Here is a 23,509-nt window from a genome sequence, read left to right as displayed (position 1 = left end):
TGGAGGGCCATGCTCCATCCTTACATCTCCCTACTTGTACTAATAGCACGGGTGACCATGACCCAGGTGCAAGACCTTGTACTTGGATTTGTTGAACCTCATTAGGTTCTCCTGGGTTCGCTGCTCAGCCTGCTTACATCTCTTTGAATGGCATCTCATCCCTTGAGACACTGTCTGCACTACACAGCTCAGTGTCATCCACAAATGTGCTGTGGGTGCACTCAATCCCACTGTTAATATCACTGATGAAGATATTAAAGAGCATCAGTGTCAGTACTGACCTGTGAGGGACACCACTCGTCACTGACCTCCATCCAGACACGGAGTCATTGACCTCTTACCCTCTGGGTACAATCTTGCAACCAGATCTCATCCATCCAATGGTCTGCCTATCAAATACATATCTTTCTAATTTAGAGAGAAGAATGTTACAGGGGACTACGTTTAAGTAGTTACTGAATTCCAGATAGATGATATCAGTGGCTCTTCTCTTGTCTACTGATGCAGCTAAGCCATAACAGAAGGCTGGTCAGACATGACTTTCCCTTAGTGAATCGATGCTGGTTGTCTTGTATCACAGTATCTCGTGATTCCCATAAGAGTTATCACTAGTGAACAGACATTCAGAGAAGGTGATTATTTCAGCAGATTACAACTGTTCACGTGAATGCACAGGGAAGGATACTTATACACTCACAGGAACTATTACATGAGTTAGAAGTTCTGAGCAGTTCCAGTTGCTCATCACAGAATCACAGAATTGTAGGGGTTGGAAGGGACCTCTAGAGATCATCGAGACCAACCCCCCTGCCAAAGCAGGTTCCCTACACCAGGTCGCACAGGTAGGCGTCCAGGCGAGACTTGAATATCTCCAGAGAAAGAGACTCCACAACCTCCCTGGGCAGCCCGTTCCAGTGCTCCGTCACCCTCACCGTGAAGAAGTTCTTACGCACATTCGTGCGAAACTTCCTGTGCTGCAGCTTATGTCCGTTTCCCCTCGTCCTGTCTCCACGTACCACTGAAAAGAGACTGGCCTCACCGCTATGGCCGCCACACCTCAGATATTTATAAACCTGGATCAGGTCCCCTCTCAGTCGTCTTTTCTCAAGGCTAAACAGACCCAGTTCACTTAGCCTTTCTTCATAGAGGAGATGCTCCAGGCCCCTCACCATCTTTGTGGCCCTCCGCTGGACTCTTTCCAAGAGATCCCTGTCTTTTTTGTATTGGGGAGCCCAGAACTGGACACAGTACTCCAGATGAGTCCTTAGCAGGGCAGAGTAGAGGGGGAGGATCACCTCCCTCGACCTGCTGGACACGCTCTTTTTAATGCCCCCCAGAATGCCATTGGCCTTTTTGGCCACGAGGGCACACTGCTGGCTCATGGCCAACCTGTCGTCCACCATGACACCCAGGTCCCTCTCTGCAGAGCTCCTCTCCAGCAGCTCATCCCCTAGCCTGTATTGGTGCATGCAATTATTCCTCCCTACGTGTAAAACCCTACACTTGCTAACCATGTATTCAGGCAAGGAAAACAAGAATAATTACATAACTTGGCATTTTCTTTCAGAATCTGAAGCCTCTGATACTCAAAGAAATTAAATACTGCTAGAGAATACCTCAATTTAGAAGATTTTGTCTTCTTGAGTGGATTACTGCCAGGGAAGAAGTATTACCATCATCTCTTCTTGTTTCTAGAAAACTCTACCTTGACTAAAGGAATCCACCTACACTAATTCATATTCACTATTTCAAACTTCACATGTTCAGCTTCAGAAGAATGCAATAAAAAAAAAAAAGCAGACAGATTTTCAGCTTTAGAAGCCCATAATTAGACAGTAAAGTTAGTTCTGCACCACAGGAATTGGATTTGACTCAAGTGTCCTTTTTTTTTTTAAAATGGAAGTAATAAAGTCAGACTCAGCACTCAATATTTACTGTTGTTGTTTCACCACATCCTAGATATTTTCAAGTACCTTAATATATAGGTGTCCAACCTTTTGGCTTGCTAGGGCTGCACTGAGTGAAAGGGAATTGTCTTGGGTCACATATAAAACACAATATAGTTAATGTATGTAAGTAATAGAATTTCTATTTTCATATACACTTTGTACTAAAACAGGAAATAAAGGAGGCAAAAAATCTCCATAAAATAAGTTTGACCTTATTTTTTTGAACATGCTTTTTAACATGAGCACATTAACTTAAAATATTTTATGAAATAACAAGCCCAAGGTTAATAATAAGAAAACTTACCTGTCTGCCTAACAAGAAAACAAACATGTCTTCACAGGCACATACATTTGCTGGTATTCTTATATTATTATATTAATGTCAGCAATTATTTTGTTTTACACGCCTAGGGGTACAGGCAGATGCCAAGTATAAGACAAGTGAGTTTTGATTTGACTGTATGTGGTGGACATGGAAAGTGGATTTACACTGCACTGTGCTCTGCCCTCTGCAGCATTGCATCATCACCTACTCAGTCCATATCCAATCCACGTGCAACTGACTCATAAAGAGTTCTGCTGGAAAAAAAAAAACAAAAAAAAAACAACCACAAAATAATGTTAAACTTTTATGTTCTTGTGGGGCCAACGTTACTAGCTGTCCACACGGCTTGTGGGATGGGGGCACGTATGCCTTAATGTGACATAGGTGACTCCTTGTTCTTCTTTTTTTCATAAAGGAGATAATAATAATTAAGTGATTTAATCGAATCAACAGTAAAATACTACTTCAGCAGTTCCTATATTCCACTCAGGTATACCGAAGCAGTACAAACAGGTCTACATTTACAGATTCCTTTGCAAAGATGTCAAATGAACTGCTACAACCCTAAGAACGTGGAGACCACTTTTCCATTAATCCTTACTTAATTCCCTGCGAATGCTGGGCAGCAACACAGGCCAGTCTAGAGGAAACTACACTGCAATGTGAAGAAATGTTTTCATTGTTACTACTCACATAACACTGCTAGCCTACCCAAATTCTGATCGCAGTTCATTTCATCACTGTCATAAAGTTAATAGAGGAGGTACACCCTGCAACACATCCCAGCCCCAAAAATACCCCACTAAACCCAAAATGCACAGAAGCTCACACTCTAGCACAGAGCTAGCGTTAAAAAAACAGCACAATGAAGATACCGAACACTGGTGTTCTCACAGCCACTTCCTCAGGAGTTATCAACATAACACCCCAGTACAACATGCAGAATTGCTGCCCTACTTTCTGGCTCTGCTTTGCCCTAAGTATCAATCTGATTGTTTTTGTAACATCACTGTTCCTCTAACTGGACCATGTCTTTGCATTCCAGAAGCAATCTAGTTTGTTTTTTTTTTTTCCTCCACAAAATAAAGCAAGTTAAAGCTTGAACCTCCAATACTCATGCTCCATCTGTCCTGCTGATTCTGTTACTGTTTCAAGTGTTCAGGCTAATAAAATCTCCCTAGGAATAATTAAAGTTGACCGGAGCTGACAAAAGAAACAAGACACGTTTTGAGGTATTTGATAACCAAACAAATCCTAGTTTTTAGACTGACAGCAACTATCTGCTTTATAAATAAGGTGAAGCTAAAATTTGGAATACTTGGATTAACTCACTACTTCGTTAAAGCAGGGCTGCTGAACTGGAGGAGCAACTCTGAGCTGCATGAGTAAAGAGTCACTAGGTCATTAACAGAGCAGTTGTTCTTTCAGAGATATTTCTCAGATGATTTCAGCATTAGGAAAGCATTTGGAGAAACACAAGCTCCGCATTCTTTCCCTTCAAAACAACACGTACGAGAAAAAATAGTTTTCATCTGCTTTTTCAAGGTGAGATTGTGCAATTCTGAGTGCTCAGCTGGCAATCATTTCTTCAGTCTGGAACTGAGAGACAAAAATCATTAGAGCCACTGCTCAACATAAATCAACTCTAAAAGACGTGGAAGAAATTGTAATTGATTTTTATATATAAATGTCTAAATCATTAATAAGAGAAACAGAAGTATTGAAGTTACTTTTCCAGTACTGAAAAATATTCACATCTTACAAAAAGCAGAATTCCATACACATTTTCCATGTTGCGAACAAAGTTTACTTTTCTCTAAACTCATTTCTGCCTCTTTTGTCCTTCACTAAAATGCTAATGCTGAAGTTGCAGTATCACGCTCTCACCATGGCAACACGCAGCGACGATATAAACACAGAAACAGGAATTCCTTGTGGGATAAAACAAAAAAGTTACAGTCAGGAACATTACTCTCATTCAAACACAGTCTTAGTAAGAGGAACAAGAAACTATTGTCCAGTACTCTCAGTTCATTGAAGTTCTTTTCCAGCTTTATCTGAAATACGAAGATGGCAATTTTAAGAACATTGCAGGTTCTCTAATTTAGGACTTGTGATGCTGTTAGCCTTACACAGTATCACTGGTGACAATGAATTCCTCTTATTTTCATCCTTGTTTCACTGAAACACTTGGCTGCCAAATGGAGAACAAGCACTACACCAGAAAGTAACTACTCTGGAAAAAGGCTAATGAACACATGGAGCTGTGCTTTCATTTTAGCATCTGGAAGCTTAAAAAAATTATTTCATGTGACAATATTTTGAACATAATCTGAACATCTGTTTAACTTTTGTTACCATAGATTATCTGATCTTGGTGTTCTAATACTATAATTCTAATTTGCATAACAAATAGTCCATGTAGGAGGCAATGGACACAACAGAGGTACGCATAACAAGGTATATTAAAGTGAGAATTAGCTTTGGCTAGGTTTTGTCACTGTTGCTTTGTTTTTATTTTCTACACAGTAGTTCTGACAGCAGATACTGAAAACTGTCATATTTGAAAAAAGAATGCACCAAACACTTTCTGAGAAGAACAACTTCAATGGGGAACAAAGCTAACTCAATAGTAAGGTGTAGTTCATACTCACACGAATAATTCACACAGATGTGCTTAAATAAATGCACACAAATTAAATTCACGTGCAGTATTTTGACAGAAGGGAGGCAAGGGGAAAAAACACAACATTTTCCACTAAAAAATACCTTTTTTTCCTCTTTTCCTAACATCCATTTCCTAAGTTACATCTACTATGTTGAAAGTTAACCTTATTCAAATGACATCTGTAGCATCTACCTGAGTTACTACAGTCACAGAACACCCTCCAGTTTCAGAGGATAATTCACTGGGGTAGCCATGTTAAAATCAGGTTAACTCCCACAGATGCGCAGCTCAAGAGGGAAAAAATCTTCGAACAGAGGAAAACAAAGGTGACAAAGCAGAGTAATAAGTTTGACCTCCCAAACTGCATTAAATTTGAAGCTTGAGGAAAACAAATCTTTAAATGAATCGGGTATCTTGTTGAAAAAGAAAAGCAACAGTGAAGATAGCACTGATTTTCCTTTATTAGTTTAACTGCACTGCATTTTTCATTTTTTGTTACTTGTACCCTAAATGCTTTCTTCTCAGAGCTGATTGTTGTTCTATACACCTGTTTCTTAGAAAAGAATCTTTTCTTTGCATGATCTCATATTGAAGTTAGCTAGGAAACCTATGTACAGTGATCACTATTACTCGACACTTAGCCTTAAGTAGCTTCAAGAGTATCAGTAACAAATAGTCTTTCAAAAAAAAAAAGCTAGGATTGGAGCTATTTATTTCAAAATACAGCATTCCCTTCTAAATGCACCATTCCCACGGCTATTTGAAACAAATTCGCAGATCATTGTCTAAATACAGAAAAATGTTTTTCTTCTCTGCAATATAGATAACAGGGAAAGGATTTTTAATTAGAAAATTATTTTAGTAACTACAAAAATGTTTAATAGTGACTGATTTATCCTGTCAGCATGAGTATGAAAATAATCCACAGTCTTCATGACCTTGACGTCTGCTAACTTGAAGATTAATCAGTAAATGAGCCGAACATCTCAAACGAACTACTCAAAGAAAACATAACTGAGCTGGAAAGTACCTTATAAATTATTTTACAATGGCAATTAATCCAACACTGTAATCTCGGCTGTCATTTTTTCCATAAAAAATATTATGCTTTTCAATAAAAGACCTGTCTTCTGGTGACAAAGTTATAAAATTAATCTATTCTGAATCATTATAGCTAAGTCTAACAGAAGAAAACGATGCATCTTAAAATACTTTGTATAAGGGTTTAGAGTCTTTAAAATAGCCACAAACATTTTTAATAAGAGTACACTGAGAATACATTTAGTCTTGAGCTCTAGGAACTGATATAGAATTCAGAATTTGAGATCTGAATTAAGAATAGTGATTTGAGACAAATATACAGAGCACGTCTAGTATTAACTCAGTCCTTCCTTTCCTCCCCCTCCCCCATCTCATGTCTGCATTATTACCTAATTATTCTGAGAACTAAGCTCATTAGCACCAAGGTGCTCTGATGCTTTCTTATTCTGAACTTTGATCTGACTGATCACGGTAGCACCTAGAGGGTCCATCTCACTACTCTAGAGCTGCAAAAACAATGCAAAGATAGCTCTTAGCTTCAAAGAATTCATGATTCAGTAATAAATGACGTTAACTTCTTGGAAATGCACAGTACAATTTCTGTTAGTACCTCTGAGCGCTACTGAGAAAAATCAGTGTAAAACATTGAACCACGTTTTTCCTCAAGCACACCATTCTAATAATAAGCACAAGTAAAAAGCTTTAACTACTACAGAATGAACAGAGTACTATCAAATTTTGTAAACAGAAAACACGCGATTGAGTCTGAAGCTTTTCCATCTCCCTGTCCTTGTTACGCAAAGGGGTGGACTGCAAGCCCCTGAAATACATGGGGAAGGAGCAAGGAGGATTCACTTGACCGCTACTCAAAGCAGCGCTGCTCATACTACGTCAGACATCAGTTAATAAAAACAAGACCAAACAATCAAAGTCAAAATTCCCATAACCCTACCTGGTTTACAATTTCTTAGAACTGCTTGGAACATTAAGTACGCACGTGCAGTTTTGGCGTATGCTTTTCCATTCTGAGTACAGTTTGCAGTTCCTCAAAGCCTCATATACCAACACATTGGATAGCGCCTCTAAATTTTGACTTAGCCCATACATTTTTTACTTCAGATTTTCAGCAATAATCCTGTATTCTGCAAGAGACAATACTTCCATCCCACCTAATTTCAGCTGAATGCTCCAATTAATGTGATTTGCTAAGTAGCTTCTCTCTTCTCTATAGGATAACCCATTTCGAAAACATACAAGCACTACTGCAACAATAAGAAGGATGCCTTAGGGACATTTTTAGCTCATGACAGAAATTATAATTTATTCCAATAAAATTCTTGGCTCTACACATACCAAGATTTGATGTTTGTCTTCATTTCCCCATTTTTCCTCTTCTAAGAGAGATTACAGGAAAAAGAAAAACAACTTGTAAAGCTACAGGAATTGTCTAGATTTTGTTTCCTTAAAGATTCAGGGAAACAAAAAACAACAATTAAGTGTTGCCTATTAAAAAGTATGAAGCAGGAAAAAAAAAAGGTTTATACCACTGTAGCCCAACACCCACACCCTCTTAGCAGCCAATAATTTCTAATAAAAATTTAAAATCTTCACAAATTAGTTCATGCAAATGTGATTTTTGGCAGTGACCTGTTCCTCTGGTACGCTGCAGCTAACGTTCTCAGGTTCCGAGTTCAGTGTGCTTTTTAATATATGGCAAGATGGGCTTTACTCCTCCTGAACACATAGAGGCATTTCTGAGACAAACATCCATACAGTTCAGAATCCACTATTGACTGCTTACATTATTAATCTGGTAGAGTTCATAAAGTCACAGAATGAAGCTCGCAACTTGTTCAGTAGTTTCTTTATGACGAATCTTCATAGAGAAGATTGACATCATAAGTTCTTTTGTTTTCAGAGTGGTGAATAAATTTTACACGCTGCTTTGCCTGGCTGTTGGACACATTTCTATAGTCTTATTTTAGTTTTAAAGACATGGTGTTATTGACTATGCCTTTACAGACATTCCTGTCCAGAAAGCTGTGCCAATTTCATGTTTTCCATGATCCAGTTCTATTTCTATGATTTATATTTTCCAGTTTATTTTGGGAGAACTTCCTGATGCTTTTTTAGTGAAGAGTAGATGTAAGAAGGAACATCTCCACAAATACATGAAAAGGGTGAGAAAACAGAAATACACAGCTATGTTAAAAGTAAAAACAGGAGATGAAAAGAGAAGTTAATTCACCCGCAGGCCTGATTTTAATTTAAAGCAAGAACAATCCATAAACAGCTACAGGCCACCTAGCCCACAGATACAATAATCCAGATGTCTGAAGTCTACAGCCTATTAGTTCTAGTGCCAGACTGCAATTCACTTGATGGTCCAGAGGCTAGAAAGTCTGCTTAAGCAAACTTCACATTCTCAGAGCTGATAGCTCACATGGGGATTTAACTGTGCAAAAAGAATCCCTGGAGGTCACACTAAGAAGGCTAATTAGTAGTTTCAAGCAGACTTAAGGAGAGGCAAAGAAATACAGCAACAGAGAACGAACAAAAAAAGGATGCAGAGAGACTTGTACATACTTTGCTGACTTTAAGGCCTTTGAAAGTTCTCTCCTTTTTCTTGCAATACTTGTACTGTTTCATCTTTTGTTAATTTTAATTTATTTTATTTGGACAAACCTGAGTGTTGTTCAGTTGCCTTGGGCAGACATTCGAGTCACTTCAGTGCCTGTTATCTCTGTGATGTCTGCTCTTTTCTGTGCTGAGAAACTCAAGGAACTGAGCATTCCAAGTATATTTCTGTAGTCAAGATCTATAATTAACAGTTATTTTTTTTCTAATGAGTAAGAGAACACTTTGAAGAAGAGCTGTTACAAAGTTATATGGATTTTGAGCCATTGTCTCAACAGTCTAACTGCTCAGCTCTGAGACAGCTAATGGGACAAGTAGTGATATACTCATGTTTAAAGTGTATTTTCAAACTTCTGTTTCATGTTTTGTATTCAATAGTAGATGCCGTATTTTGAGGAACTGCTACTGAAAGAGGGTTGCTACTACTACCATAAAAGAACTTACACATGCTTTCTCTGTATATCATATGTAGAAATATATTCTTGTACTCCCAGAACTTGTTAGATTAACATCTCAATGACGAGCTGTCCTATATTCCTAACTCTTCTACACCAAAATTGATAGAATAAATATTGCAATTATTATTTATGCAACAAAATCTCAAGAATGTTCGTTTTGCATTTGGGTCAAGGCAATCCCAGGTATGAATACAATCTGGGAGAAGAACTCATTGAAAACATCCTCTCTGTACAGAAGAACTTGGAGGTTCTGCTGGATGAAAAGCATGAGCCAGCAGTTTGCTCTTAAAAACTAGAAAGCCAACAGTATTCTGGGCTGCATCAGAAGAGGTATGGTCAGCAGGGAGAGGGAGGTGATTGTCCCTCCTTGACTCTGCTCTTGTGAGGGCCCACCCAGAGTACTGTGTCCTGTACCGAGGCCTGCAGTAGACAAGGATGCAGAGTTGTTGGAGAGGGTCCAGAATGGTCCACAAAGATGATCAGAAGTCTGGAGCATCTATTCTATGAAGAAAGATTGAGGCAGTTTGGCTTGTTTAGCTTGGAGAAGAAAAGACTCTGAGGAGATCTTATGGCCTTCCAATACTTGCAAGGAGTTTACAAGCAGAAGGGAGGCAGACTTTTACATAGTCTGATGATGATATGATAAGGGGGAATGGCTTTAAACAAAAAGAGTGGAGATTTCAGTTAAACTTCAGGAAGAAATTTTTTACTCGTAGGGTGGTGAGGAAATGGAACAGGTTTCCTTGCCACATCTCTGGAGATGGGGTCCTGGGAAGCCTGATCTAATGGTTGGCAACCCTAACCATAGCAGCAGGGTTGGATCTAGATTATCTTTAAGGTCCTCTCCAGCCTACACCATTCTAGGATTCTATGATCTAACATACCTAGAACAGCAGTTCTCAGATACTATAGTGTTGACAACCACTGTGGTGTTCATCACACCCTCAGCACAAGTCTTCCTAACTGCAGACTGCACTAAATAAATTAATTCTATGTCATCTCCTGCTGCAAATTTTCCAATTTACTCAAAATAAACAACATATCTGGGAGATTCAACCAGTAAAAGGATATAAAAAGCCTAGAGCCAGAAAAAAGTTTCCCAGATATTAACTGCCCTTTGTAATCATACAAATCCTGGGTGTTCCATGCTTCAGCAGCTCTGCACCTCAAGATGAAATAAAGCAACAATAAGCCATTATTTAAGAAAACAAAACTTACATCGCATCTAGGCGTAACAAGACAGTTATGAAAACAATAAAGACTACAGTGAGAAGCTAAGAGGGCAGTGCTTGTTCAACCTGAACTTGGCAGGGCTAGTATGCGTGCACTCCTGCGTAAGACAAAGAACCACAAGCTGCAGCGAAAGAAATTACAACTGGAAACAAATGAAACAAACTTGACAGTGACTACGATTAAGTAGTACAGGTTGCACAGAGGTTGTACATCTCTGACCTTGCAGGAATTTAAAGCTCAGCTGTATAAAGCTCTGGAGTGCCCCACTGATTTTGAAGTTAGGCCTTTTTTTTTTTTCCTCCAGGCAGGAATCATGCGAGTGATCTCCAGAGGTCTCTTCCAACCCAATTCATACATTTCAGTGCCAAAGCAAATCTTAATACTAAAGTAACTGTAGCTAAAGGCAACTCTAATATTTAAAGAAAAAGGCATTCAATCTTTCTAGAATTGTGCTTCAGCATCTAAAAATGAACTAAATCTCTTGCAGCTTTTTATTTTTGATCTAGATTATAGTTTTTAACATACATCTACAGTACAAATACGTGATCCTTAGACTTCCTATGAGAATGTATCTAAAGCTGTGGCTTTTTTTTTATTATTATTTTTTCCAAAAATACTGTTTTCCTGACAGGAACATGGAAACTTAGACTGCTTGCAAAGTCAGAAGGAGAGGACAAGACCATAACCAAGCAGCTAACGTGCTAAACAGCATAGGCATTAGACAACATGTGGCATATACAGTAAATCTGGTCCCAACTCCCCAGAAAACAACTCCAAAACTGTGGTACATTACTTGATTTTTGATTGCTTCACTATAGCAAACCATAAATACAATACATTAGAGAGAAAGGGTCCTAAAACGCCTCTCAGTTCCTATGTTGGATATACTATTATTAATTGCTATGATCTACTTTTTATTTTCTTGCCAAGAAATTATAGCTTCTGTGTCTTATTTGCATCAAAAATCTGTTTCATACTTATAACTGAAGTAATACAATGCTTAGACAATTTAAGTGTCCGAGAGATTATAAGCTGAACCTGATAAAGGATGAGAGCTCTGAAGAGTAGACCCCACTCCTGCAATTAAAATCTACTGAAGGTTTTATCTGAGACAATAAATTACACATTATTTTAAACAGTTCTACAAATTTCACTTTTTTCTTTTCTCTGAGAAGTCAGATGGAACTGGCCCACCAGGTCTGGCTATAGGGCGGGTGCAGCACATAGGCTGCTTTCTAGGCTAGCAGCCCTCTTACTGTACAGCCTAGCCATTAACACAAAAGACTTGAAAGGACACAACCAAAAAATGTATAAGGCTCCTACACTGACTTTAGTTCACTTTGGTATAAAATTAGCTGAAGTATTTGTAAATCACGAGTTAGGTAAAGCGCTTTTATGAATCCCGTCCCTGCTTTCTGTACAAATATTTATTCATCTTCCTATTCATTTGTTACACCGTAGCATTAGCACTATAATTTTACTGCAACATTCAAAACACTTCTCATCCTCTCAGCTCCAACAAGTGTTTACCAGCTTGGCTAATTTCAACTTCTTGGATCAAAATATTCTCTCTAATCTATATGCTTTAAGAGAGATACTTCATTTAAGCATGGCTTATTGGGAGCTTCAATAAAACCTAAAGCTCTTTATGGAAGCTACGTGCAGAAACGGACCTTAAGAAAGAAAAAATGAAATTGCTCATAAAGTTACAAACATCAGTCCTCCCTAGAAGTGAGACATTGTTTAGGGAAGAAGAGTGATCTGCAGAGTCTGAGGCTGTGTAGCTGGGTATTTCACGTGTAACTAGAGGGAACAGACACTGGAAAGAGGCCATAGACATTAAAATCACAGAGGTGCTCTTCTAATTTTTTATAAATCCCTCAGCCAGTACTTAGTTTTACAAGATATTGGTACCCTAATTATAAAGGTCACATTTTTCAAAGCCACCGGACAAACCGAAGTGAATGCAAAACACAAACACCTAAGTGGAGATAAACAGACACGATAAGGCATATGCCCACTAATTCCTGCAGATGGCCTTGACATGCTTACACGTGCTGGGCACTGAGAGCTACTCAACCATTCACAGCATGCATTCCTCATGCAGCTTTGAACCTCTATGCATTCAGATGCAGATAGAGGTCTACAGCTGTCTAAAAAACCATTCAACTTGCATTATGGTACAGCAATACTGTACTGACAGGAGTTAAGGTCTGGTTCTGCACTCCGAAGACTAGACTGAGGTTCAAGAGATGCAGATGTAATACTTGTCCCTTTACAAACTGGCGGAGTAATCTCGGGCAAGGCATACCACAGAATTAATTCCAAAAGCCCTCTATCTCACAGAGCCTTCTGAGGATCTTGATAACTGTGAAGGTTCTAAGGAAACCAAAACATTCTGTTTTCACATTGACTAAAACGAGCAACTGCAACTGCTCAGTGCTCGATACTCACATGCAACTCCCCTTGTGAAGATACCTACAGGGGATAATGCTTTTTGCTGCTGGAAGTTTACATACAACCCTCCTGTCTCACAGACATCTCTTCTGTAGAGTATTTGTGGATACAGCAAGTTCATCTCCTACCATTCTCTTTAGAGTGTCAACTTGTAAGTAAAATGGAACAGTTTCCTTTCCCCAAGTCAGAGAAGTCTTCTGAGATTATCCCTTTCAGTCTTCAGATGCTTTATTTACATGCTTATTCCAGCCCTAGAATAATAAGCCCTAAGTTCAATGACTGCAACATACCAGAATTAACTAAGTAATTCAAATTCACATTTACTTATAAAATTATCGTTTGCTGTTTTCATATTCACTGGAATATTTTCATAATACTCATTATTCTTGCGGTTAAACACATTTATTATGATTATATCCAAGGCATTTTGAGACTAGTGAAAGTTAATTTAAATTCACTTATTAATTGTAATAAATTCAATGCAGGAAAAATAAATCATTTCCTATAATGCCCTCTTATTTTTCATTAGTTTTTAATTTGCAACACTTTGCTGTTCTGTATGGAGTATTTTGCTACATCTAATTTCCCCATACAAATTTAAGTAGACTTTTTTGATATTCTTTCATAATTACTTTTACTGACACACCATCATTCTGCAAAATGCTCGCTGAGGGAAAAAGGAGAATTTGTTAGTACAGCTCCATCACTTGGTAGCAGAAGTGCAGTTTATGTCACGACAATATGCTTTTGATCACAGAGTACACAAATGATACAGATATTCAAAGGCAGGACACCAAGAGCCCTGCCTGGTACTTTACTGTACAGCAGCACACTTGAAGAACAGCGTACTTTTCACTTAAAATTCTTTCTCCAGAAAAATATTCTCTGCTATTTTTGAATGTTTAATAAAGAAAGTTTGAGAAATTAGTAATTAAGTATCTGCGATATCAATTGTCTTCAAATCTTCCAAGTCTCCAACTTAAACTTCATCTGGAATCGTTTGTGTATCTGGCATCAGGCAAACCCCAGCTCAAATAACACTCCTTAAAGCTGATGTAACAAAGAAGCAGGCATTCTTTATTACAGCACCGATGCACAGAGGGTTGCTCCACCTAATGGGCACACACCAGAACTAAGGTACATCCCTTACATAAAGGGATGTTTACATGTTTGGAAAGAAGTCTGCAATGATCATGAGATCTCGTATCCACTTAGGTTTGGATAATTAGCAACAGGGCTAACTTTTTCAGCAGGCTAGACAGATGCTAATTTTCAAGATGCTCCTACAAGGGGAGCATCCAGAACAACATGTGATGTTTTAAAATAAGCCTCAAGTAAGCACTAGGAGAACAAAAGCCTAGATACTATAAAGCCACCTTATCACTTGTTAAAATAAACTGCAAAGGGTTTAACATGGCATATTGCTACACAAAATAGCAACTTTCCAGGTCTTGTGAAAGGTCAAAGCTACTGGCTCTGTAGGCTGCTAGAAGCCAGCATAAACACTAGACTTACAAAGCAGAACCTATAATCCGCAAAATGGATAGATGTGCATGTAGAAATTTGATGCAAACCAAAAAATAGTCAAGTGACCATGAGGAGAATCTTGGAAGAATATATGTAATTTACTACAATGAGATATACTAAAATTCTTGCTGTTTAGAGCAGCGGCTTAGTAGAAACACATCCCTCAGGGCAGTATCAGTTATGTGATGACAACCATCAGTCCATTTTTTTTTCCCCCCAAGGCTGCAGTCAGGTTCACTTTGATCACACTTGGTTTTAGAGAAAAAAATGGCCAAAAGGCAAGAGAATTAACAGAGCAAAAGAGCTTTTTTTTTTTTCTCCACAGTACAGAAACATAATGCACCCATCTGTTCTTTCTTAGGAGCATTACAGGAAAAAAAAAAAATAGAAATTTCAGTTTGAGTTATTTAATTGCATGCCTTGATAACAAATAGCTTTTATTAGGTGAAAACTCCTGTGCTGTTACACCTAAATGAGTCCTATGCCTCCATATTTTACAATGGGGCTGTTACTAACAAGATCATAAGTGCATTTTTTGAAAGGTAAGAACAGCTGTGTAACCAGTACGTTTTCAAAGCATTGTATGTATGAGCAATTGGAGCTCACAAAGCAATGGATTGCAAAACTGTCACTTCAGTAGGCCCACATTACACCTCCATACTAATATGTAACCCACTCAAACATCCCTAATGAAATTAACACTCCAAGTCCCTCATTAAGTCATGCTGTATTCAAACCACCCTGGAAAGCAGGACATTTCTGCAAAACAAATGCCACGAGAAGTGGATATGGTCACAAAGACAGCAAGATTCAGGACTCATTTCCTGTTTAAGGGTGTTTCTTATGAAACCTGTGTATCCTGGATTTTATCAGCAGAAGAAACAACCCTGGATACTTCTCCAGTTTGTACAAAAGAGAACAATTCTGTAGTATTGCAAGTGGCTTTTAACATTCAATTGCTTTGATTAGAATTGTTCTTCGTAAGTCAGCACTTAACACATGGACTGCATTTTTATCAACAGGATTTCACTGATTCTTAGGAGAATGTCTAAGGAATCAAGTAAAGAAACAAAACCGCACCTTTTCTAGATTTTTCTTTTTTAGTATCGTTTTCTGATTATCACAGAAGATTAGCTTTTTGTACTTAATCAAGAACAAAAAATGTTATTTTTCCTCCTATGTAATTTGTATTCAAGAAACTACGCAGCAGAACAAAGCTCACTTGCCCTCAGAATAAAAGAACACCTCCAGTATTGCTTTTCATCAACTAAATTTGATTTTCTGAACTTGTCATCTTTATTATTCTTCACTCACATAATTATCTTCTGAAAGAAATCAGATGGAAAAGCACTGTCATTTCTACCCAATAAATAAAAAAGCTGTATGGATACAACGTTAAAGAATTGGACAGGGAAAAACAACTATTACCATTTGTAAAAACAAAAGAAAAACCTACCACCTGTCCTCAGTTTTGCTTTATAGATGCTGCCTGAGTTTTTAATCATTATTTCATGATCTAGTTCCAAGGTATGCAATCAGTGGACATATTAGTTAAAAAAAATCAAGACATTACCGAACTCAAATGGTATATATTAATATAACCATTGATTTCTTTTAAGCAAAAATAAATTGCAAAATTTGACAAAAACACCTGCGCTTGAGGATTGATGTGTAAACCTCATTTAAAGTAAAGAGATAAAAAAGTCACCTTTAAAAAAATACAATGTTGTATACTAGAGCTCTCCACAAGCATTCTAACAGAGCTCAAAGACAACAGCGCAGGACTCCCCATGATGTCTGAACCAACAATGAACAAACATTGAACCCAGAACATACTGGGGCCTTTATTAACCTAAATACAGTGGACTTCATTTGAAAAGGAATTTCCCATTCCTTTTCCTCTGCCAGGGTAGTTACTGACACTGCTTTCTACAGTTAGCAGCACTCCACCACTATCATCTTTATTCTGAATTTTTCTTCTCCATACGTGTAATTACTCCTATTTATAACATATTCTATTAAGAACGGCAACAAGACAAGGAAGGTGAGAGAGAACTCTTCCTAATAAAGACGACCACAAATGAAGCAACTTCAGTGCATTAATACAATTCGTAGTTTCAACTTGCTCTTAAAACAGATGGTGCACTACCCTTGGCATGTATTCCTTGCTCTCAAAAAGCTTAATATAAAAGCCAAGCTATCTGGCAAGGCTATCCAGCTAAATTGCAATACATCTGGTAATACACTCTTTGGTCAAAAACACAGGTCGAGAGCACACAGAATAAAAACATGTTCACCTGGCAACTAACAGAATGAGATTCAAATTTCCACTATGGATGTTTGGTCACTGAGTGGTAATGCTAAGCACAAAAAAATTGCATATGTGACAGTGGGGAATGCCACTATAAGAAACTGGTTTCTGCTCTGTGAAGTTGCTCTCCATTTTATGTTAAAAACTCAATGTTAAAACCCCAAACAATTACGGGATAATTGATAATAGATAACTCGATCCAGAACAGAACATGGTGCAATCCTACTGCAATATATTCCCAGTAAAATGACGAGTAATAACTCACTTCGCCCTAGTTATAATGGATAGCATATATTCCCAACTCCTTTTAGCAGACCATATTTTAAAATTATTTTGGAAAAATGCATTTCCTGTGAACAAAAGTCATTAAGCTAATTAAAATACCATTACAGAACTTCAGTGTAGCTGATATAAATGAACATTTGAATAAGACGTGTGATTTTTCTGCGCAAAAATTGCATTATTATTCTACCATATTCTGAAAGCATTTGACACTTCAATGCATCCAGCAGATAGGATTGTTACTCAGTGTCTTTGCTATTGTTCAAAAGAATCTTGTGCTATTAATTTTAATTTTTACACACTGTAAGAAAGCAGTTTGATATTAAATTCCTTTGCAGTCAGAATTTCCATCCATTTGGCATCCACTAAAAGCAAACAGGATCAAGCAGAAGAGAAACACTAGTTTGCTTTCTACAAACTCTAACATTTAAGACAGAAACAGAATCATCTGACTACTATTTAAGAAATAGAGACAATTCATCTACAAAATAGACTTTTACTTACTAAGTTTTTCCTTGCTATTTGACTACTCCATGTCTCTGCAGTTTTTAAATGAAAAGCAAGATAGAATGCACTGTGTTTTAAAGGTAAGAAGAGAAAATAACTTCATATATTCTTACCTTTGCATTATAGGGAATATAATGCTTTGATAAGGCTTCAGGAGTGTGCATCCATGTTTTGTCTACAGAAAAGCAAAATAAAAGAAGCACTGAATAGGTTATTCAATTGTTAATTAACCTATAATAATACCTATGTGAAAAGCATCAACAGTACTAATTATGCTCACATTTGCATCTGTCTGAAGTAGTTACTGGGGCTAGATGTAAACTTTTTTTTCAGCTTCCCATTTACATGAAAGAACCTCATTACTTCTCTTGGACACATTCCTCATTTAATTGAATTTATTCACCATCAGCATTCCAACTCCTCCCCTTCAATTTGTTGCTCTAAGGAAGTTTGCTGCTTCTGCTTCTCAACATCAATATTCCCTGCATCCTATTATTTAAAGCACTAACCACATCTTGCACTTCTAATGATGTTTTGTTGTGTTTTGACTTTAACGTGATTACCAACACGTTAAAGGGACTAAGGAAATTATTTCTGAACAAAATATTACAGGGAAAATAGAAATGAAACCTTAATCTTCCTATAAGAAAACAGAAGTAGTCAGCTTGTAGTAACTGATTCAGAAGGTTAGAACTTGTTCAATCTTTCGTTATATATTCTAAATAATAGCTTACTTTTCTTTTGATGATTTTTGCATCACAGAACTGTGCCACTGTCTTACTTTTCCCACTGCACATATAATATGGTGACATCATGACTTTATTATTAGCTAAATATATTTTGCTTCCAGTTTAGAGTATTCTAATAATTCAGGATGAATATTAACGTTAGAAAAACAAAGTTTTTATCAAAAATGTAGAATATTTTTTTTCCCAATTTAAGGAAAAACACGCAAATTTGAAAGTAATGAACTGTATCACCAACTACAAGAGAGAATCTGTCACTGAGTAGTATTTTATATCCCATGCTTTTTGATATTGAGTAGTATTTCTAACATGACACAACTCTTGTTTTAATTAGCATGAATTCAAGTCACAGATCTGTAACTTCATTAAGTAACAGGATAATAGCTTAAAGCAAAACTTTTCCCTTGAATGTTCACATACAATTCTCATTGTCTTAACAGGAGCCGGAGTTACGGCAATTACTTCTTTATTAGCTATGCATAAGAACGGTAAAACCTAGACCACTTCAAACTGATTAGGAGCAAAAGCTGTGACATTAATTGACACTAAAGCAATTGAACAATCATTTGGATATAAGGAAGCAAAAAGACTGTTAGACAAGATATTCACCACAGTCATCGAATCAAAACTGCAAAGCTGAAAGACATTTTTATCTTTAAGCCAATCTCCTTGTAGATGAGTGGGTTCAGATGTGTTACTCAAGAGAGATATTATCACTTCTTAATTAAGGAAGCAGGATTTCTCTGCTCAGAGGCATGCAGAAGTACAGCTACACGCTGCAGCAACTGTAATTCCTTTCAAGCGTGCCTTGCGACTGCCGTGCAAACCAAGTACCTGCTGAGTTCCAGAACATTCTAAGAACTGAAGCCTGGTCTCCATTTCAATTACAACACCAGAAGCTGACACGATCCACAAGCGAAAAAGGAATGAAGGTGGTGTGAAAAAGGAGCATGGGAATATAGCCTAACAGCCAAAAGCTAACCACGGGCTCCATGAACAGGACTGTCAAGAGCTGAAAGGCAGGAAGCAGGCTACTGTTAAGTCTTCACCAGAAGGCCCATGGTGAGGGGACAGGCCCACCCTCTGCCCCATACTGCTTATCACAGCAGAGGAGAGACATGCCCAGTGGAAAGTTAAGCTCTCAATTATGCATTCACACCGCTAATACCAATGTTTTATTTACTCCTTCCTTCCACATCAGCTGTTCACTAGCTTCATCAGCATATTGGCATACTTATGAATTTGTCGAGAAAAACCTAGCAAAATACGCTCCAAAATAAAATATTGAATCTCTTAAAGAACTAAAGCCAACCACCCTACAGTGTACTACAAGCACAAACAAGCAATAGTACTGCAGCTTCGAAAGACTAAATTGACTAAGCATGTACCAGGAAAACTAAGAGCTGTTTTAAAAAAATTGTTTCCTCCTCCCTTCTTCCCATCTCACGAATGACACAGTTCAAACCCAGAAAAATGACATAATTGAATTTAGGAGCCGAGCTGGAAATACTTGTCTCAGTTAAGCTGCTGGTAATCTTTCTATTATTATCACTAGGCACAAAACTTTTCCTGAAGCATTTCTGTCAGTTGCCCACCTGTGTACTATATGGTCTGCAGCAAGGGATAACGCTGCTAGGAAGTTTTCAGTACTGTGGGCACACTTAATTAAGAGAAGCGATACAGGCAGGTTCTGTTCACTCAAAAGGAAATCATTAACTTTGCCGGGTACCAAAAAGCTACCTGGATTTTATGAGATTCATGACATTAATTAAAACAAGCCAGCAAGTAGTGTTTCCAACACCCACATGCAGGTCTGCAGACAGCGTGATCCAGGCAGTATGTATTCTATAGATGTTGAAGCCCATTTCCTAGGGGCAGGCAACAGTCACAGGCTAGTGGCATTTTTGAAACATCTCTTGACATCAAACAGAATCTATGTGAAGCAAAATCCACATTGATAGAAAAAATATATAAGAGAGCAGATGTTACAGAGGTTTGTTAACAGCATTTCTCTTTGAGCTCTAAGCTCTGATTTTGGTCTTACGCCTCTATTTTTCAGTATTTGTCTGAACTACTACTAAGCTTCATTTCTCATAGCCCTTCCAAATACCAAATTTCAGGCATTTTGCAACCAACTGACCAGAATACTACAGAAAAAGAAAACCCATAAAACCAGTGTTCTTTTAAACAGCTGATTTAAGTGTGGTTGCTGATTGTACAATTCCTCGCTATTCAAATTAAATTAAAATGGGTTACCATGGTTTAGTAGTTATTCATTTTTAAGCAACAAACATAATAGGAAATCCTACAATGAAATGCAAAGTACTGCTCACATTATGATTTTATTAATTCAATAGAAGCAAGATTTCTAGACATTTAACAGATAAATAAAACAGCAAGTTCTAAAGAAAAGACCAAAACCTAGACAAAACAAACACTGACACAGGCATGCATGGTACGCAACTGAGGTAGAAAGTGAAAACTACAATTATTTCACCTGGTGAAAACCACAGCTCTTCCTGACTTTGTCTGAAGCTATCAACCTATGTTGCATTAACATTTACATTTAAGTTGACTTAAGTGCCTAACTTGTGTGTTTTCTTTTGAGAATTGTGACTTTGGGCCATCCAAAAACCATTAAAGCATAAACAGAATTTAACTGGAATGAAGCATGAGAGATGCTAGGAGGCAAAATGCTGAGTACGTGGTGGTTTTGACTAACACAGTACCACTGTGTTAGCAAAAGACGGGAAGAACGTACGCTGTTCACAACACAACAGCAGAGTAAGCCACAGCACTGCTTAAAGAGAGCCAGTAACCCTGTATGCCCATATGCGAGTGTTTTGCAATCATATTACATGCTTGCTGTGCAGCACAGACTTAAAGAGATGGATGTCCTGTAGCAGCAGGACAGCACCTGATCTAGATTTTAAGAGGATTTGATTGCCGTAAGAGTTTCTTGGGTTTTGCCCTCTGCCAGCGGGAAAGCTGCCTAAAACTAACATTTGGAAGATGAATCATTTGATAGATGTGATTGCATTGGCAATTCATTCCTCTGTAGCCCTGCTGAATCACACCAATCCCTTTCTACCATAAAGGGGATAAGACTTCACAATCTGAATCCATGTGAAGTACTAGCTTGTCACACTGTCTAGAAGAAAGAGGCACTTTGTGGCCTTGGTGGCATTAAGAGACCAGAAGGAGAATGTGCAGACAAACCCCACACTGAAGTCGATAGACCCAGAGACTTCATGAAGTACCCTGATGAACTGTGCTGCACTTATTAGAGAAGAACGTTAGGTTAAGTAACAATACAACTCACCATTTATCTAGCAAAAAGAAAAGTAGTAACAGTGCCAAGAAATTGCTCTCACAGATATAGGTTTCTTCATGCATTACTTAATGCGTAAGTATTGTAGAAAGAATTTTGCAGGGAGATGTAAGCGAACTCGTCTATAATACTAAACTGCAAAACAGTGCTTAGTAGTGCTAGTTTAGTTAAGGTTCTCTAAATCCCTGACTCATCATGGATGCTACACATAGCTCCGCTTAACTCAGCTTCCATATATTTATCAAATGTAAGCCCAAGTGGCCATTCAAGTTAATGCAACAGAGGAAGACTCTGGTTTGAACGTATTTTTAGTACCTCAGTGAAAATACAATCCCACCTAGAAAGTAGAAACTAATACCTTAATCCTTTAAGAATCAAAATCTATTTGACATCAGTGGATATTAAGCAGCAGAAGAGAATAAGTATTGGAACCGTCTTTCCGTTCTGCTTTATGAAACTTGCTATGAAGGGAAAGATCTTATACAAATTTCAAGTCTCCTGCAGTCTCCCAAAGAAGAGAAAATCCCACAAGATCATTGCTACATCTGTGCAATACCGATTCAAGGAACAAGCAGCCTACTTACACGTGTATATACGTATCAGATTTTTTCATATTATCTAGGGTACCTGTCTTTGTATCGATAAAGAACATCTTCACAGTATAATATACACTACTATGAACAGCAATATACAATTGCCAGCTCGCCGAGCCACTTACGAAATCCACACAGACAGCTAACTGAAACACTGAACCATAAGACGTGATATCTGTGACCCAAGTTTTGATATGAATGCAGTATTTAAACACTGCAAATAAGCCTACCTACAATCAGAAATTCAGCTAGGGCATTCACCTCAACTTGCAGAGGATCTATATATTCAAGTAGAAGTTAATTATTAAAATTATGATCAGGTTAATACGATTTAACAGAAATAAGTCAAATTCTGTCCCAAATATGTAAATGGAAATGACACTTGATATACATAATTCCATAATAATTAGCTGTTTTTTCTTGCTTTTTTTTTCCTTTGTTTTTCTAAAAAAAATTCTTTGGAGACATAGCTACTCTTTGACAAGACACTGAAGCCGTATCTTCCCAAAACTTAACGAGCTTTGCAGAATGTTTAGCCTCTCAATGTCCTTCTGTTTTAATATTTAAACCTTATGAATCATTTTAAATAGCTGATTACTGAAACAGTGAAATGATGTCATAGCAATGCTTGTTGGCATGGTTACAAAATGAAAGTCTACTACTTGCGCTTTCTCAAAGAGTAACACTCACTGCATGACCTACTCATTATACGCTACATATTTTAAGACATGGATTTTACCATCTAGGACAGTTTTGACAAGAGGAAAGACAGATTAAATTAAGATATAGGTGCAACCGATCAGTGATTAGCAAGTCTTTGCTTTTGCACTCCTTATTCATTGATGTTAAGGACTTTTGAGAAGTTCCTAAATCACAGCAGCAAACAAAACACAACTTTAACCTATACCTTCACGTTGCCAATGAAAGACTTGAAGTAGAACTCTTTGTCTTTGCTGAAAGATTTGAGTTGAAGGTGAAAGAGACTAGCACACTATAATCCATTGTAAGCGATCACATTTTTCAAAAGCTTTCACTATGGAGTACACTCAAATCAAGCCTCCAGCTTTTGCTTTTTAGAGAGCAGTAAAACTTTCCTGTATGACTATAGATAAATGCAGGAACGTATCAATCTTGATTTTAAAAAATTACTGAAAGAAAACAATGCAGAAAATGCTCTAAGTTGAGAAGTTATAAAAAGTATTGGCTGACCTCTCAATGACACATTTTCAAAACCTGTCACACTGAAGCTGTAAAACTGCATTTATACGCACACACAAAAAAATGCCTCATCTTTAATTAGACATTCATCCTGCTAAATAAGAGGATGTGTGTGCAACTCATGAAGCGTATTTAGAGTAACTTCCCCAAGCTTACAACCTAAACAATACACTTCAGCAACAACTCTACATTACACACTAATAACAATTCTCCATCAAGACTTGAT

At 37.6% G+C, this 23,509-nt stretch overlaps 1 protein-coding gene across 7 annotated transcripts in view; it reads right to left on the bottom strand.

The window, feature by feature from the left end:
• Positions 1–23,509, bottom strand: part of GULP1 (GULP PTB domain containing engulfment adaptor 1) — a 123,221-nt gene that overhangs the window by 50,356 nt on the left and 49,356 nt on the right. For all 7 annotated transcript variants that reach the window (XM_031554133.1, XM_031554134.1, XM_031554131.1 and 4 more), the window contains exon 3: positions 17,509–17,570. In XM_031554133.1, the coding sequence (XP_031409993.1) occupies positions 17,509–17,570 (62 nt within the window). The remainder of the gene's footprint in view (positions 1–17,508; positions 17,571–23,509) is intronic.

This window comes from Meleagris gallopavo, chromosome 7, assembly GCF_000146605.3.
Source record: "Meleagris gallopavo isolate NT-WF06-2002-E0010 breed Aviagen turkey brand Nicholas breeding stock chromosome 7, Turkey_5.1, whole genome shotgun sequence".
Taxonomy (NCBI): domain Eukaryota; kingdom Metazoa; phylum Chordata; class Aves; order Galliformes; family Phasianidae; genus Meleagris; species Meleagris gallopavo.
This window is presented reverse-complemented; position numbering and strand designations above follow the sequence as displayed.